The sequence below is a fragment of the Taeniopygia guttata genome, chromosome 5, assembly GCF_048771995.1.
Source record: "Taeniopygia guttata chromosome 5, bTaeGut7.mat, whole genome shotgun sequence".
In the NCBI taxonomy this organism is placed as follows: domain Eukaryota; kingdom Metazoa; phylum Chordata; class Aves; order Passeriformes; family Estrildidae; genus Taeniopygia; species Taeniopygia guttata.
This window is the reverse complement of record NC_133030.1, coordinates 14185480-14200885: the sequence shown is the minus strand read 5'-3', so window position 1 is coordinate 14200885 and position 15406 is coordinate 14185480. Positions and strand designations below refer to the sequence as shown.

The following is a 15406-nucleotide window of genomic DNA, read 5'->3' as shown; positions in this document are numbered from 1 at the left end:
CAGTGAAAAGTCATCCATACTCACACTGGAAAGCTGAGCAGGGCTGGAACATGGCAGGAGAGATGGAAGACCTTGGGGCAGTGATCACAGCACAACAGTTCTCCTCCATTAAGACACACAGCACAGAAATCCTCATTTTCAATTGGGCTGACTTCCTGAGTAACTGGGGATTTTTTCATGGTGGCGATGCCGTTGCTGAGCTTCTGATCAACAGATGGAGATTGTGTCTGTCCTGCAGCCTGAGAGATGAAAAACCTCCTGTCCTCTGAGTTCTCCTCTTTGGACTTCTGTCCTTCAGCTGGACTATCTTTATTTATCTTGAAGAAAGAAAAATCCAAGATCACACAATCATCGTTTTCACACATCACCATAAAGCATCATTGGTAATCTGAAGATAACCAAGTACTTCTTGTACTTGGAAAATACAACTAACAACAATTTCTCAACAACTGCTTCCAAGTGCTTTGCTGCAGTGAACTCTAAGGGAGTTCAGGAGAGCCACGCTTTTAGCATTTGCCACTGGCTGACCTTGGTCAGGTCATTTCCTCCACATAGCACAGTGTAGTAGCACTGTCAGAGCTGGGCAAATTCTACACCACAGGTGATAGAAGTAGGATATTTTGCAATCTCACTTGCATATTTTATGGTAAACAGCTCAAGCCCCCCACCATCCCCCCAAAAAAAACAAAATATTAAAAAAGTATAGGTCTTTTTCCCACCAGAAATGCCTGTTTCCTTCTGTGGAAAGAAGTTCACACTCAAGACTCAAGAAGTAATAGCATACAAAGCTTTTAAAAATCAATTACACCGTGATTTCTGGCATCAGTTCCTACCACCCAAATACATATTCAGGCCAGTTTTAAGCTATTCATCCTGTATTTGTAACCAGACAGGTGAGTCAAGTGGTTCCTTAGTATGTGAAACACTACAAACTTATCCAAAATGGAAGATGCAGGGAGCTCCACAGCAAGCTCAAAGCTGTCTTTACCACAACCCATCACAGAAATACCAGAAGGTCAAACAAATCAGCAGACATTTTGCTGTACAATATTCCAGAAACTGTGCCTACAAACCAGTGGAATAAAGGGCAGAAGAAAGGTAAATCCTCAAGAAAATCCCATTCACCTTTATAGACATGCTCGAGGACTGTGTCCCACACTCAATTACCAGGAGGAAATTCCCCTCCTGCCCGTTGTCCTGTGGCTGGAGCTTAAACACCGGCAGCTCCCCCACTTCCGAGGCAGATATCTTCAGACGTTCCAGCCGCACATAGGGGATCTTTTGCTCCTTTGGGGCAGCTCTAGAGCCAAAAGGACAGGTGATAAATTCATCCACATTCCACAAAATTCTCCTCCCTACTCGGCTTCATGCACCATTGTTTGTGTTCCTTTTCCTTTGTGATTGTGACAGCCAAACGCTGAAATTCTTGATTTTTTACACAAAACAATTCTTTAAGAAATGTGAATGCAATCACTTTAAATTACTCAGATGTGTAAATACATTACTAACTCCTATGCTAACTCTTTGCCCTGCTCTGTATATTTTTAATTACCACAATTAAAGTCGTATTTTATACTTTTCAGTGTGGCTGGCTTCAACTTTACCATATTATCACAACAGTGGCTGAAAGTCAAATTTTATAAAATTGTTGAGGTAATGTTAATCCTGTTCCCATTATATCTTTCATTGGGGCTTAACACTTTCTAATTGTTCAAGTGAGATAAGTTTGCAAGTGTTTATTCATTCTGGAAAATTACACAAATGCATTAGTCCACCACTTCTTTTCCATTGCTGTTTTCAAGTTGGAGAGCACTTTACAACTTTCAGAACTAATACCTATAAGGAATCTAGAATTATTTTTAAGTTCTCCATCATCATTAAGTATGACAAATTTTCTAAATACATGCATAAAATCTCACAGCCAGTGCTTTTGTATAAAAAAAGACTCTGCTACCTGACATTCTGATTGCTTTTCATATCCATTTCAAAATGTTCCTTTTCACAGTTATTGGAATCTGGAACAGAAGATAAGAAAATGAATAAAATATTTATAATATCACAGGCAGATTAGGGTAGAAAGTACTTCAATATTCATGTACTTCTGACTGGTGTTTAATATGATATCATAAGTGAAATATGGAATAATTTCATCTATACATATAGAAAATGTGCATGCTATTTTCTGTTCTGGTGCAGAGCCTTTGTCTTTCCTTTTTACTTTTATCCACGGCTTCTGCTCTAAATATGAGAAGCATATATGAAATATTTTGTGGAAATGGTTTCTTTACCTGGGAATTAGATATGTACACAGCCATATCACACACATCCATATACATGGAACAACATAAGTAATCCTCAAATACAGCCTTCACTTGAGAAAAACACACCCAATGAAGTCTGAACCCCCAGGGCTCAGGAAATCTTTGTGGTCTACAGCTCCATGCTAAGAAGCTTCTGGATAACTCCAGTTACTTGTAAACAGGAATTAAATTGGGTGTCCCATCTGCCACCACGGGACAAAAGTTACACTGTAATTTCTTTCTTTCCTCCAGTGTCTGGAACATTTAAACAAATGGATTCAAAACTATCTGCTATTTAAGCATTTAGCTGTAACTTTATGTAGCTGTATCAGCATATGGCTGTAGTTTTGACTGACACTAAACATATGTAATAACACAGTTCTAGGGAGATGGGATAGGATAGAGACAAATGTCTCAGTGTATGTCCTCAGAAATACAAGTCCACTGAAAAATCTCAATCTCACCTTCTTTTACTAGGAATTAGTTTAACATAGCCAATACAAACAAGAAGCAAACACAGTATCGTGGTCATCTCGAGATAAGAGAGTGGCAGGAAAATATGATTGTTAAAAGAAAATTTAGCTCAGGTTAACAGTACCTCAGCCATGGCTTGAAAGCAATGTGCCTCTAAGGCATTGTGGTGTTTCCAGCCACAAGGAACAATAAAATGAAGACTAACAAGGAAAGGTGCATTTCACATCACACCTAAGGCATTATTCACATTTGATTGGTGCTCAGGTGAAGGGTGGGTAGCCCCGTCATGGACAGAATTATTAAAGGGAGACTGCACACTGAGCTGAAGGAGCAGCTCTTGCTGCACACTGTCAAAGCAGAGGATGCTCCAGTGGTGCTGGCTTCCTACATTAACCAACATTTCCATCAGCCACTGGACCCATCAAACAATAGTGCCTGTAAAATTCGTTGGAAACACCAAAATAGAGGGGCTGCACCATGAAGAATGTTTCCAGCTAAAAACAGACCTTAGTGCATCAGAGAAAAAAATCTCCTAAATCAGTAGGACAGAATTGAGATAACTGTGCTCATGAAGGGTCAGATGAATGTAATCCCAAAGGAAAACAACTGGCTAGGAAAATGCCCTTGGAAGGAGCTAAGGGTTAAAGTGAGCTGTTCTCTACATAATCAATCACCTAATGCCGCTGCTGCAGGAGAGAGGAATGCCATCCTGCAGGGTATTACCAGCAGCAAAGAATGTAAAACACAAGGAGCTGATACCCTGATTCTGCATGGCATCCCAGAGGCCTCAGCTGAGCACTGCATTTGGCTGTGGGCAACTCTCCTTAATTGCAGAGAACCCAAAATAGCACAGAAGAATGAGATGGTTTTGAAAAAAATCAAAGCCCTGACCCATGAAGAGAGACTGAAACCATCAGATTTGTTTAGTCTAGGAAAGAGAAGAAGAGGGAAGGGTGTTTATGCAAGTTATAAGAAAGAAAATGGCTCTAAGAGGGAAATGATCACACTTGGTACAATTTTTACCACATCCTGTGTGCCTGGGATAAGAATTATGTTGTTTTAAATTAAGCTGAAATGTTTAGGTTTGCTTTTAGAAAAGGATGAGTCACTGGAGACATATACCAGAAGGAATGAGGCTTGGCAGCACAGCACTGCTGGAGCCAGCAAGTCCTACCAAGAGCCACCAGCACTTAACATTGCCTTTGCAGCAGAATTCATATTTTATGGTGCACTGGTGAGTGTACCTCCTCAGGTCTCCCCTCACTGCACACCCCTAAACACTGACAGGACAGGAATTGCTCACTCCTGATCCTTCCTCGTGAAAAGGGGGCAGCACTGAATTCAACACTCAAGGTGGAACACCCTCCTGCACAGCAGGTCCTGCATTTTATACCCAGCAAATTTGTAGCATCCACTACTGACAGCGAGAGTCTGAAGGCTGGGGCTGCCTCTGTGTGTGGTGTCACACAATCCACACCAGATACCACATTGCTGCTCCTCCCCAAGACACTTCAGCTTTTTAGAGGTGCTCCTGAATCTTACAACTCACACAAATGATTGTAGCGTAATTGCTACAGTTTGGCACAGGACATCGAAGAGAAGACAAATACATTTCCTTGGTTCACTGGGCTAGGCCTCCTTTGTACTAATTAGAATTCTCTGAATGAAAATACAGCACAGAGAGAGAAATATGAGTTCATCTTTTATAGAGAAATGCAGCCAAATATTGGCATAAGTCATGGGATAACAGCTTGATCCTGCAATCCCTTGCTTGCATGAATAGTCCCATTGACTTTCAGAGTCTGCAGGAATGAGGCTTTGGAGTGTAGCACAACGATGTTGGCAATTTGCCCATGAAAAGAGTTAAGTAAAGCCTAATTCTCCATTAGGGCTGAAGAAATAGGCCTTGGCTGAAGGGAATATTCCACAGCAGGCAGAGCCAAGCAAAGGCACATGCTGTGCAATGTGTTAACAAAAATTTGGTATGCTAGTGATGTGAAGGACTTAGCAGAAGGCACATTACATTTTGGAAGTAATGTAGGTTTTTTTAATTGAATTTGGACTCTTCAAACCAGCTCTTCAATAGTCATAACTGCAGGTCTCATTAACAGGAGTGCTTCTAAGAGAACTAATACTCCAGGTACTTCACACAGTCACACTCTTTTCTGGTTCACAGATGAGGGATGTTACAAATTCAAAGCATATCATGTCCATGTTTTTCCTCCACAAATAAGATCAAACACACTTTTCCATTGGATTAAGTACTCTGATAACATTTGAAGCTTGCTGGAAAAGCACATTTACATGTAAGTATATTAATAAGCATACTGCTTTACCATGCTTGCAATGCACAGGGCTATGAAAGAAAAAAAAATCCAAAACCTAAAGGAAATAATTAAAAGCCTGGTACCTTCTTTGCTTCTAGGTTGTGTCATTCTGGTATTCACAGGCAGGAAAGAAGTGTTGCTGAGCAGTTCAGAAGGAGAAGTGCAATGCTGAGACTTTTTGATTGAAAGATTAATAGGTTCTTCCATCACTTTTTGCATAGAAAGAGTTAATTCATTAACTACCTCTTGCCCAGCAGTAGCCAAGCTGTTTTCTAGAAGACAATCCACAGCACTGAAGTCTTCATTTTCCAGCTGCAGGGGGAGGAGGAGAAAGAAATGCAGAATTCTATTATCAGTTTTCCTTCTTTTCACGTTAAGAATATAATTTCTAATCAGTCTTGAAAACCCAGATAAGGAAAACTTTAATTGAAACAGTATTCTGACTAATTGACCAACAATAACGTGCTGTAAATGGAAGTGGATTTCCTCTCAGCAGAGGGGTTTGAGGCATCCCTACCTTGCATTTAGTGCCTCCCTGGAGTGCATCACCTGGTGTGAGGCCAGCAGGAGCCCCTGGGCTCGGGTCGCTGGGAGCCCTGCCCAGAGCCAGGCTGTAGCTGGGCAGGGGCTCTGCTGCAGTGTCACACTCACAGAGGGCATCTGGGGACAGGCCAAGTGTCACAGCAGCTGCACCTTTCACCTCTGGGTCGGCCGAGCTGGATAACCTTGCCGGAGATAATTCCATTTCTGTACTGTTTGGAAAGCTTAGGGGTGCTGAAGGCTGGGAAAGACAAAAAGAAGAAAAAAATCCAATATATTAATAAGTTTTTCAGCAGCAGAATGCTACTGTTCTTTCTATAATAGATGAGATGCTCAGTTTCAGCTTGACATAATCAAACAATTGTGTCACAAGGGCTCTGGGAATCTATTGTAATCCTATACTATTTCCAAAAGCTTTGGATTGGCCACCATTAAAACTGAAAACTGGAAAAGGAGACAACTGGGTTACTCTTCTGGTTCTTACAAAGAAATGTCTTCCTCTAGATCAATTCAAGGGATTCTGATTTTTAACTCTTACAACAATTGGGAAATCTATGTAGAACACTGTAACAAATTAATCCTTGACATAAACCCTATTATTTTCCTTCCCAGAAGAAATAAGATTCAAATCAGAAATGCTGTCATTTTATTAAAAGAACATCAGATTACTTCATTCAGAAAGAAGATTCAGAAGAAATAAGACTTAACTCTGACACAAGTACATGAAGTTATTGTTCCTGTTAATGATGCTGAAAGCTTCATGATAGTGAGTCAGTTCCATTAAAACCTAAAGCATTTCCCCTTTAAATAACAGATTAAATGAAGAAATGTCCTACATGTACTAATGAGGAAAGATGTCCATTTTCCAAAGAAAGGGAATATTTACCAAAGGATCAATATGCATTTTTTACTGTCCCATGATTTGTCACTACCAAGCCCAGAGAGACTCTGTTACACAAACCAAAGCAAACCCACTCATCTAGGTGACTTCCCTAAGCTGCCTCACATCCTGGAATCTGGGACTTCTTGAAAACAAGACTCTTCTAGCATTCCTGTGAAGCAAATGGAAGCAATTTTAGCAAGTGTCAAGATCCGTGTCACTTGAATACACAACTTTCCCTTGATTTAATCAGAGTTCATTGGTGTTTCACCTTTACATTTGACTGACTCTATCCTTTTCACTTGACTGCAATACAGTAGGTAGCACTTATTTTAATATAAACCGAGACAATAGAAATATGTCCACTGCGTCTGAATTAGTTTTTGAATTTGTTGTACTTATTTCTCCACTAGAGGCCTGTGACTCAGAAGTGAATCTGAGATAGGACCCGTTTCCTAAATTTAATTAGATTTTTTCTCAATCTATACTCCATTTGGGATTTTGATATTTTTGTCCATCTTAACCCCGCAGTGGTAAAGACTGCAGCCTAGCCTGAGCTGTCAGATGTGTCTGTGTAAGCCCTACCTCCTGCCAGGCTTGAATTCCTCTGCTTGCAATGCACAGCACTCTGTGCCAAGACAACACTGCCCACAGACACTAACTGCCACCTAACAATGGATGCAATTTAATTTCCTCTTTGTCAATTTGCAATAGATGCTACGATGGGAGCTTTGCCTGAAGAGTGCCAACTTATTCTGATGAGTTAAAATACACCTGCATTTGAGACAAAAAGAGGTCAGCTCTTCTGCAGAGCCAGGGGAGGTTTGTGCCATTCCAGCACAAAGCGCTGCAGTGAGCCTGCTCTAAACTGCCCCTCCATGTAGAAGGCACCCCAAGGAACACTGGGTTCCTGCAGCCAGGGAATTGGTCATTCTCCCACTCTTGAGTCCAATGGACACCCCTGAATCTAAGCTGTCTGAGCTGTAACAACTTTTTGGAAGCAGCTGGAGCTGGTCACATTTGAGCTGAAAATTAGACCACAGCCAGTAAGGAAATGCACCAGAGGAGGCCCAAACTTGCCATATAGTCTGTCTGATAGAGCATTCCTAAGAATGCAGAGGTTTCAAACCAAAATTATCTCCACAGGTCAGCAAGGAATCCACTTCTCAAGGCCACACATCTTAAAATCCATAAAGATCAAAAATGTTTATTTGCCACCCCAATTTGCTTGTAACAGGTTCCTGCAATTGCAGTGACAAATGGAACCTACCAAGTACACTTTTGCCTTTTCATTCCATCACTCATTTTATCACAAGTCTTTTTAAGATGACAAAATTAACATGCAAATTGTTCCCATACCACTCACAAAAAAACTAAAACATACAAGCAGAATTCATGCTGGAGCTGAACTGTAATCAGCACTTTCCTGTTCCCCTTATTTCAAAGTCCACTGTGAGCATTAATTAAGCCCCTGTGATGTAGCTAAATATTTATTCAGTCAGGTTCTCCAAAGCATGGATCATCCACAAATTCCTGAGTCCATAGGAAGTACCCTACAGCTGTTCTCCATTGGGAATGGCCATGCTAAGGCATGTATGTGGTGGGCACACCACCCAAATTTGCTCCCAAAAGTTAACTGGTGACCTTCTGGCCATTCAGTTCCTCCAATCACTGCCCACATTTTCATTTACTCGTTTACAAGCACATGCCATCATTTCATGTGGTGAGACCTGACCCTCTGTGTGCAGCTCAGGTTAAATGTTCCCCCTCCTAAGGCAATTGGATTACTCCTGGCTCCAGTGAGACAAGTTTACTTACTGGAAGTAGTCACTGGGATGACTCCTACTGAAGGAGAAAAAATAAAAATATGGAGACACACATGTAAGATTTTTAGAAAGGTGAAATTCATTTGCATGGTGTGGTTATGTCCTTTTTACTCTTCTAGCTAGCATCAGTTTCTTCAGAGATCTTTTTAGATTATATAAGCCAATGTAAAACCTTACTCTTCTTAAAAAGAATAATGAGGCCATCAAACTGCCATCTGTCTTTCCCTTGGGGCAAAAGTTAATTTTGTGGTTATTTTAATGATGAAGCAACATTATGATCTCTCAGTGCAAAATATTAAAACTCACAGTTAAGAACAGACACATTCCATCCTGATCCATGGAGCTGCTGTCAAGTGTGAAGTGAACAATGCACTGGGAACAAGGCTCATTAATAGACTATTAATTCACTCCCTAAAATAATCATTTCTTTTGCCATTAGCAAAAATTTCTCTTTTCCCTTGACAGTTCAGCTAGTTTTTGCAAATGGGATGCCTTTAAAGGATTTATCTGTTTTATAAAAGCTCTATTGCTTTTACATTGCAACATTTGAACAACAACAAGTATTAATTATGCTCTTGGGCAGAGAGTGGCTTCAGCTGTTGGTTAATTTTGAACTTTTTGACATTTTAATGTACAGTCTGGCACACTGAACTACATCTGTGTCACTATAAATGGAATTCATTGTCTCATAATTAATTTTGGTCTGATGATCCTTATAATATAATAGTAGCAGCATCACCACCCCAAAATGCCTGCTACCACAATTTTCTTAGCTATGGTAGTGAAAAGTAAGAAAAAAGAACATGCAAAGTGCCTGCAGACAACAAAAAATAAACACATGGGTTCAGTTCAAATATTTCTTTGATCACTGTCGCATTCCAAAAAGGTCCAGTGTAAACATGCAGCACCAATACAGAAGAATTCTGAGAAGCAAATACTTACCTTGAAACAGTGGGATTAGGATTTGTTAGGATTGTTTTGGCAAAGCCTCAGGGCTGTTGACATTTAGTGTCACTGATAAAGGAAGCTAAAACTGGGAACCGCCAATTCTCTTTGCAATGGGAGAAACACCACGCTGCAAATGGATGCAGAGTAAGGAACGGCTGCTATTAAGTGGAGCAATCCCCCTGGCAGCTCATTATGCTGGAAGGTTAAACAAATGTACTACTCCAATCCAGTTGCTTAACACAGCAGCACTGATAACACAGGCTGCACATGCTTCCCATTCCCAGCTTCAGAACAGAATCCAAAGGATTTCCTTTCCGCTTTCACGAGAAAAAAAGAATTCAAATCTTCCTTAACAATTTGTCTGAATAAACTGGAGCAGGCTTAAAGCGGAAGGAAGAAGAGATTGCATGGAGCAGCATGTTTTATTTATCTTCTTTTTTTCAGGTCAAAGGAAAAGGGTTTTGTAAAATTAACATTCTGGGGAATGTACCTAATTGCATTAAGCATGAAGGCATTTGTGCCGTGAACAGTTCAATTCTGTAAAGTAAAAAACATACTCTGTTGCTTGAGAAATTTATAGTACCCCAAACTCCAGGCTATTGTTTCCTTCATCACTAATTCCTCTAAAATTAGTAGTAATTAAGGGGGGGAAACATAGCAACAAGAAAGCCATTTTGGTCCCAAGCTCAGATTTGAAGTTCTAGGGTTGGATATTATTATTACTTTCAGTCACTAAGTAATCACAACATGCTCTGTGCAGTACTACCATCAAATAAAATCTGTACTCTGCTCTCCAGCACCCCTCACACAAATTTCATGTGTTTTTAAAGAAAAAAAGAAGTTCCACCATGAACTGTCACCACATAGTCTTTCATGGAATGCTACCACAGCATATACTTGGAATAAAAGAGAAGCTTCTCAAGAGTGCTCTGCAAAGTGCGCCTTAGATAGCAAGGAATATTCCCTAGGATTTCCCCATTTCAGGTACTTAATGGTGCTTGAGACAAACTGAGCTCTTGAAGTAAGAAGGTGGAACTTGTTGTGAATCAAAAATAATACGACAAATATAATGCACTACACACCATTTCCACATGCGTATGCTTTCTTTACTAATCTTGGTCACCCTGCCTCAAAGATTATTTATCAAAACCACAAAGTATGGGCAAAATGGTCAAACATACAAAGGACCAAAGTACAGAACGGCTTTCACCCAACTCTAGAGAGACAAGCAGTCCCTTTCAAGCTTCAAAAATAAACTTGCAATAATAAATTCAATGTATACCTATAAAATACAGAGATTATGAATGGGGTGAATACAGAGTGATTATTCACTGTTTTCCCTAACAGAAAAACAAGAAAGAATCTGAACTATTAGACAAGAAACTTAAGGTAAGCAAACAGGAACTTCTCATGCAATGCAAAACTCAGTTGGAGTAGAACGCTGAGGAGTATTCTACACTAGTATTAAGATGGACTCAAAATAGTGAATTAGACAAATTCACAGGCAAGGGCTCTATAAAGAACCTTAAACCACAATTGTCTGGGTACAACTTTCAGGGCAGAAAATCCTTGAAGTGCTGGCTTTCAGAATCTGGGATAGTCGACTATCAGTTTATATTTGTTGTTTCTGATGCCCTTCCCTAAAAATCTGCTGTTGACTACATTTATATAGGATCAGGTGCAGCTGCTCAGTGATAACTTACTGATGCAGTGCACAACATATTCAGAGATTCACTTTAAGAGAAGATGAACTAACAGAGGTAAGGGTCTTGCCCCAAAGTACAGAAGAGGGTGCACTTTATGGACTGTGAGAAGGAGAGATGTCCAGCTGGCCCTGCATCAACACCAATGGCTGCTGCAGTGGTGCCTGAGGCTCAAATTACAAATCTGTGCTCTAGATGTACAGTAATAATGACATTTCTTCAAATGTTAGATGCAGCCTATAGACCTCTTGCTCATCACAGCCAGAAATAACAATTAGGTATGTGCCAACAAAACAAAGACTGTATTCCTCTTATTACTCCTGAAAACACAATTAGGCCCAAAATATCTTATTATTCTTACTCTAATTCCAGAATAGGTGACCTCTCTAGTCCTGTACACAAATTAATAACTTGATATCATAGTATGTAAAAGCAGCAAGATCACATTGCTGCAGAAGGTTGGTAACCCTTGCCACAAAACTGTTAAAATTAATTGAGCACTCATTCCTTCACGCTGCAAATTAGCAATTCCACAGCTTGTGTAAAATCTGTTTGCTAGAGTTTGGCACGATTCCCTAGAAATGCAGTGCAGGTAACACAAAAGTTATTCAGAAATTTGTTCTCTGTCTTGCTGGCATTCTTACTGGAGAGGCTGGGTATTTGACACACATGGAGACAGAACAACTCCACAATCCAAACCAGAGGTACTGGCTATGTGAGTGAAGCATTCTGACAGAGGAACATGAAGAGAAAACTGTATCCATTTTCCACATTAGCAGAAAGCTTTCATCCCTAGTGTGGCATTCTTAAAAAGGTGCTAATTAAGACCAGAATTATGCAAAGTACAGCACTTAACTTATATCAAACAATCAATGGTCTAAGCATAGAAACATTTATTCCACACCAAAAAAAAATTAATTCACAGAAAAATAGAGGAATATACAGGAAGGCAGAAAGACTGACAAAATACCACCATTTATGTTCCAAAATGAGCAAAACAAATTAAAACTATCCCAAACTGTGTTGATCATGAGTTACTAAGAGCATCTTATCTGTACTGCTTTACAAATAAATACAACTCTGTATGCAGACAATTCATCTAGTTATCAGTCAATAATATCAAATTTGTACCATAAACAAAAACATTTCAAAATTAATGCACAGAAATTTAATAATTACATGAGCAATAAAGCCTTGCCCCACTCCAAAATAAAGGAAGCCACTGAGTTAAAGAAAGCTTTTATTTCTGACCTTTCTCGACAGATCTTGGCAATCACATCACTAAACAGTTAATTCAGGTGCACACTGCTTTCTCTTTAATGAAAGAATCTCAGCAGCCAGGGAATTCTGTACTCCACTAGGAATACTGTGCCTAGTTGAAGGCTGCCAGACTTCAGCAGAAATGCAACACAAGGCCACAAAGTCCAACAGCAATTTTTCTCCAAAAGACAGAACAGTTCTTCCTCAGGCAGCAGGTTTATCCAGCCATTTTCTCTACCATATTTTTCAGGTGTTTCAGACTTGTCCACATTCACTTTCTCCATGTCTTCCAAAACAATCTTGAGAGAGATGGAATGTTCTGAATATAGTCCATGTGAGAGCACATGGACAAACATCTACACAAAAATTTTTGTCTGGAGATGAGTGTGAAAACATTTAATCAGGTGAACCAGATAAGAATGAACAGATACATTCCCTTGTTCTTAAACAGGAACCAATCTCCCATTTAAACTCAGATTTAATCCAATTGTCAAGTAAAAGCACTTAGACATCTTTAATGAGCATTCATGAAGAATATATTTCAAGGGTTTACTTGCTGTGCTTTTTCCCTTCATCATTTCTAATTTGCCATTGCCAGAGCTGTCAGTATCTTCCTCCCACCCAGATGTCTTCATCCTAAACATCTCATGAGAAGAGATGAAGACAAGCACAGATGGGTTTCTGTAGCTGTTGAACATTCTCCCTTCTTGAAGAGGTACCAGGCACCTCCAAAAACCAGACACCCCCATGCTTTCTGCACAAGAGCACACACTTCTCAGCACCATGAGAAAAAAAAAAATCCTTTTTTCTTTTTCCTAGAAGCATCCTTCTTTCACCACCTTCTCAACTTCTACAGCAACAAATCAGCCTTTTCTCCTTTATTACGCCTGCTTTTCCCATCAGACTACACTAGCCTCTCTCTCTCTTGCACATCTGCTTCCATTTTCTTTCCTCTTTCTGATGTTTCTTGCTTAAGCTGTCAGGAATAACCTTCCATTACAGGTCCATAAAACGGATTTCTTCGTGGCTTTCAACTCTGATTTGCACTCTGCTTCCAGGCCCATATCTCTGCAACTCCCAAAGGGATCGCCAACAATTCTCTGGATGGGTATTGCATCATAAATGTTGCATCAACAAAGTCACATACAAAAGAAGGAAAAATAACTTGCTTTTTGAGGATAGAAAGAAAAGACAAGTACTTCCACAATATTCCACAGACAAATTCCAAGGGAAAAAAGCTATGAAAGCCTTCTACAAGGTACACAAAATGAGTCGTGAACTGAAGAAACAAACAGATTTGAAAAAACAGAATGTGATGTGCTGTTTGGAGTGTTTTAAACAAACTGTACAGAGAAGTAAAAGGCAGATTCTCTGCTTCAAGAGCACAGGTGATATCCACAGCCGGTAAGGGTCTACTGATAACTATTGGCCTTCCTGGTTGTGTTCATGCTGCTTCTTCAATGGTCAGAGCCTCGCAGTAGGGGTGAAGAACGAAGCCTGCTCTATTGTGTATTCAAATATTCTACATATACAGAAAATGTGATTTTTCTGCTTATATATGAACAATGAGAAGAAGTATAACAATTTCAGGCACCCTGCCTTCAGCCGTAATTAGTGGTGTTGTTTTTGGGGCAACTATTTGGAAGACTGCTTCTCAGGCCTGATTTCATCAGCACCTCTGATTCCTGATTTATTTTTTTTTCAAATTAACTACTTCTAGTACAGTAGTTAGCAAGTCCTAGTAATTAAATCCCTAGACATAGAAGCTAGGCAGAATTTAAGCAGTGAAGAAATAGAGCATCTATTTATTTGCCAGTTCATGTCTAACAATCATGGCAGCCAGACCTAAATAGCATCAGCCTCTAGAAGAGTTGCTCATCCTGGCACCTTACTGGGAGATGCACACAAGATTAGGGCTGTGACTGTCTTCTAAAACTTACAAGCCATTTGGTGGACTTTTACTGCATTTAATTTTTTTCCAACTGATTGCAAACTCCAATGCCATATTCAATATTATCAAATAATGTTTTCCCTTTATTTTTTTTTTACTACGATCTTTATACCTTTCTCACTGGATGGCAAGTTGATTGCTGCAGTGTGCTCTCAGGGGAGTGGCTCCTGCCACTGCCTGCTTCATCCAGTGATTGTGACAGGGAGGGATGGTCACTTTTGTCAAGAGGAATGACAGGCTTCAGGGCATCAGCTTCTGTGGAGCTCTCACAGACCTGCAAATCACAAATGAGAATTTGTCTATTCAACAGTAACAGGATGAAAACAGTGACAAATTTGCATCAACTCACAGCATACACATTATGAAAAGCCCAAAAAGCCTCTAAAACAACAGAGATGTTCAAGGCAACCTTAAGCAGAGAGAAAAATGGAGAAAGTTTTCTCTCAAATATTAATGAACTCTTAAAAAAAAAGAAAAAAGTACTCATTAAAGCTGCTGACATATACAGCTACACCAAAAGCTTGCAGTCTGTCCTTGCAGGTAAGCTACTTTGAGAACTATTCAGAGTGGCAGTTCCACAGAATTTACACAATGGTAAGTCTGAGACACCCTTCCACCATTTAAAATTAATTTCCAAGCCACTTTATTCTGCAGCTGATCTGCCTTGTAGTTTGGATGCTCACCACCAAGGACTATCCCTCTTTCAAAAGCAGGCTCCTTACTAACAGGAAAAGGGAAGAGATGAGCCCTGCTGACAAAACTGTAGCACAACAGCATGTGTAGATAATGATGATAATCTTAAATGACATGATGCACCAGCAAGAGAATGGGAAATAACTCAGACCAAGAAATTGTCTTCACTCTCTTCAATAATAATTTAGAATCTAATGCTTTTTAAGGACTCAGGGTTTAATGTTTCTAGTAAAAAAAGAGTTGAAATGCAGAGTGAAACTACTGCAGTCCTCCAGTCACCTATTTACAAAGGAGGCATGATGGTGCTTTTATTCTCCCATGCTGCTGCTCACCTTGTCTATTGAGAGATTCAGATCTTTGGGATCCAGGGTGGTTATGCAGCACTTCACAGAAAATTTTGGCCCAATCTACATGAGGCATGAAGCCTCTCTGCTGCATACACAGACAAGATGCCCACAGAAAGTTCACAGAAACACATGAAATCTCAAAGGTGTGTCCAATTTC

At 39.9% G+C, this 15406-nt stretch overlaps 1 protein-coding gene across 5 annotated transcripts in view; it reads right to left on the bottom strand.

Moving 5' to 3' along the window:
- Window positions 1–15406, bottom strand: part of TRIM66 (tripartite motif containing 66) — a 47085-nt gene that overhangs the window by 7920 nt on the left and 23759 nt on the right. For all 5 annotated transcript variants that reach the window (XM_072929627.1, XM_072929626.1, XM_072929628.1 and 2 more), the window contains 6 exons: window positions 14322–14483; window positions 5619–5882; window positions 5185–5413; window positions 1955–2015; window positions 1126–1300; window positions 25–317 (listed from right to left, as the gene is read on the bottom strand). In XM_072929627.1, coding sequence (XP_072785728.1) covers window positions 25–317; window positions 1126–1300; window positions 1955–2015; window positions 5185–5413; window positions 5619–5882; window positions 14322–14483 — 1184 coding nt within the window. The remainder of the gene's footprint in view (window positions 1–24; window positions 318–1125; window positions 1301–1954; window positions 2016–5184; window positions 5414–5618; window positions 5883–14321; window positions 14484–15406) is intronic.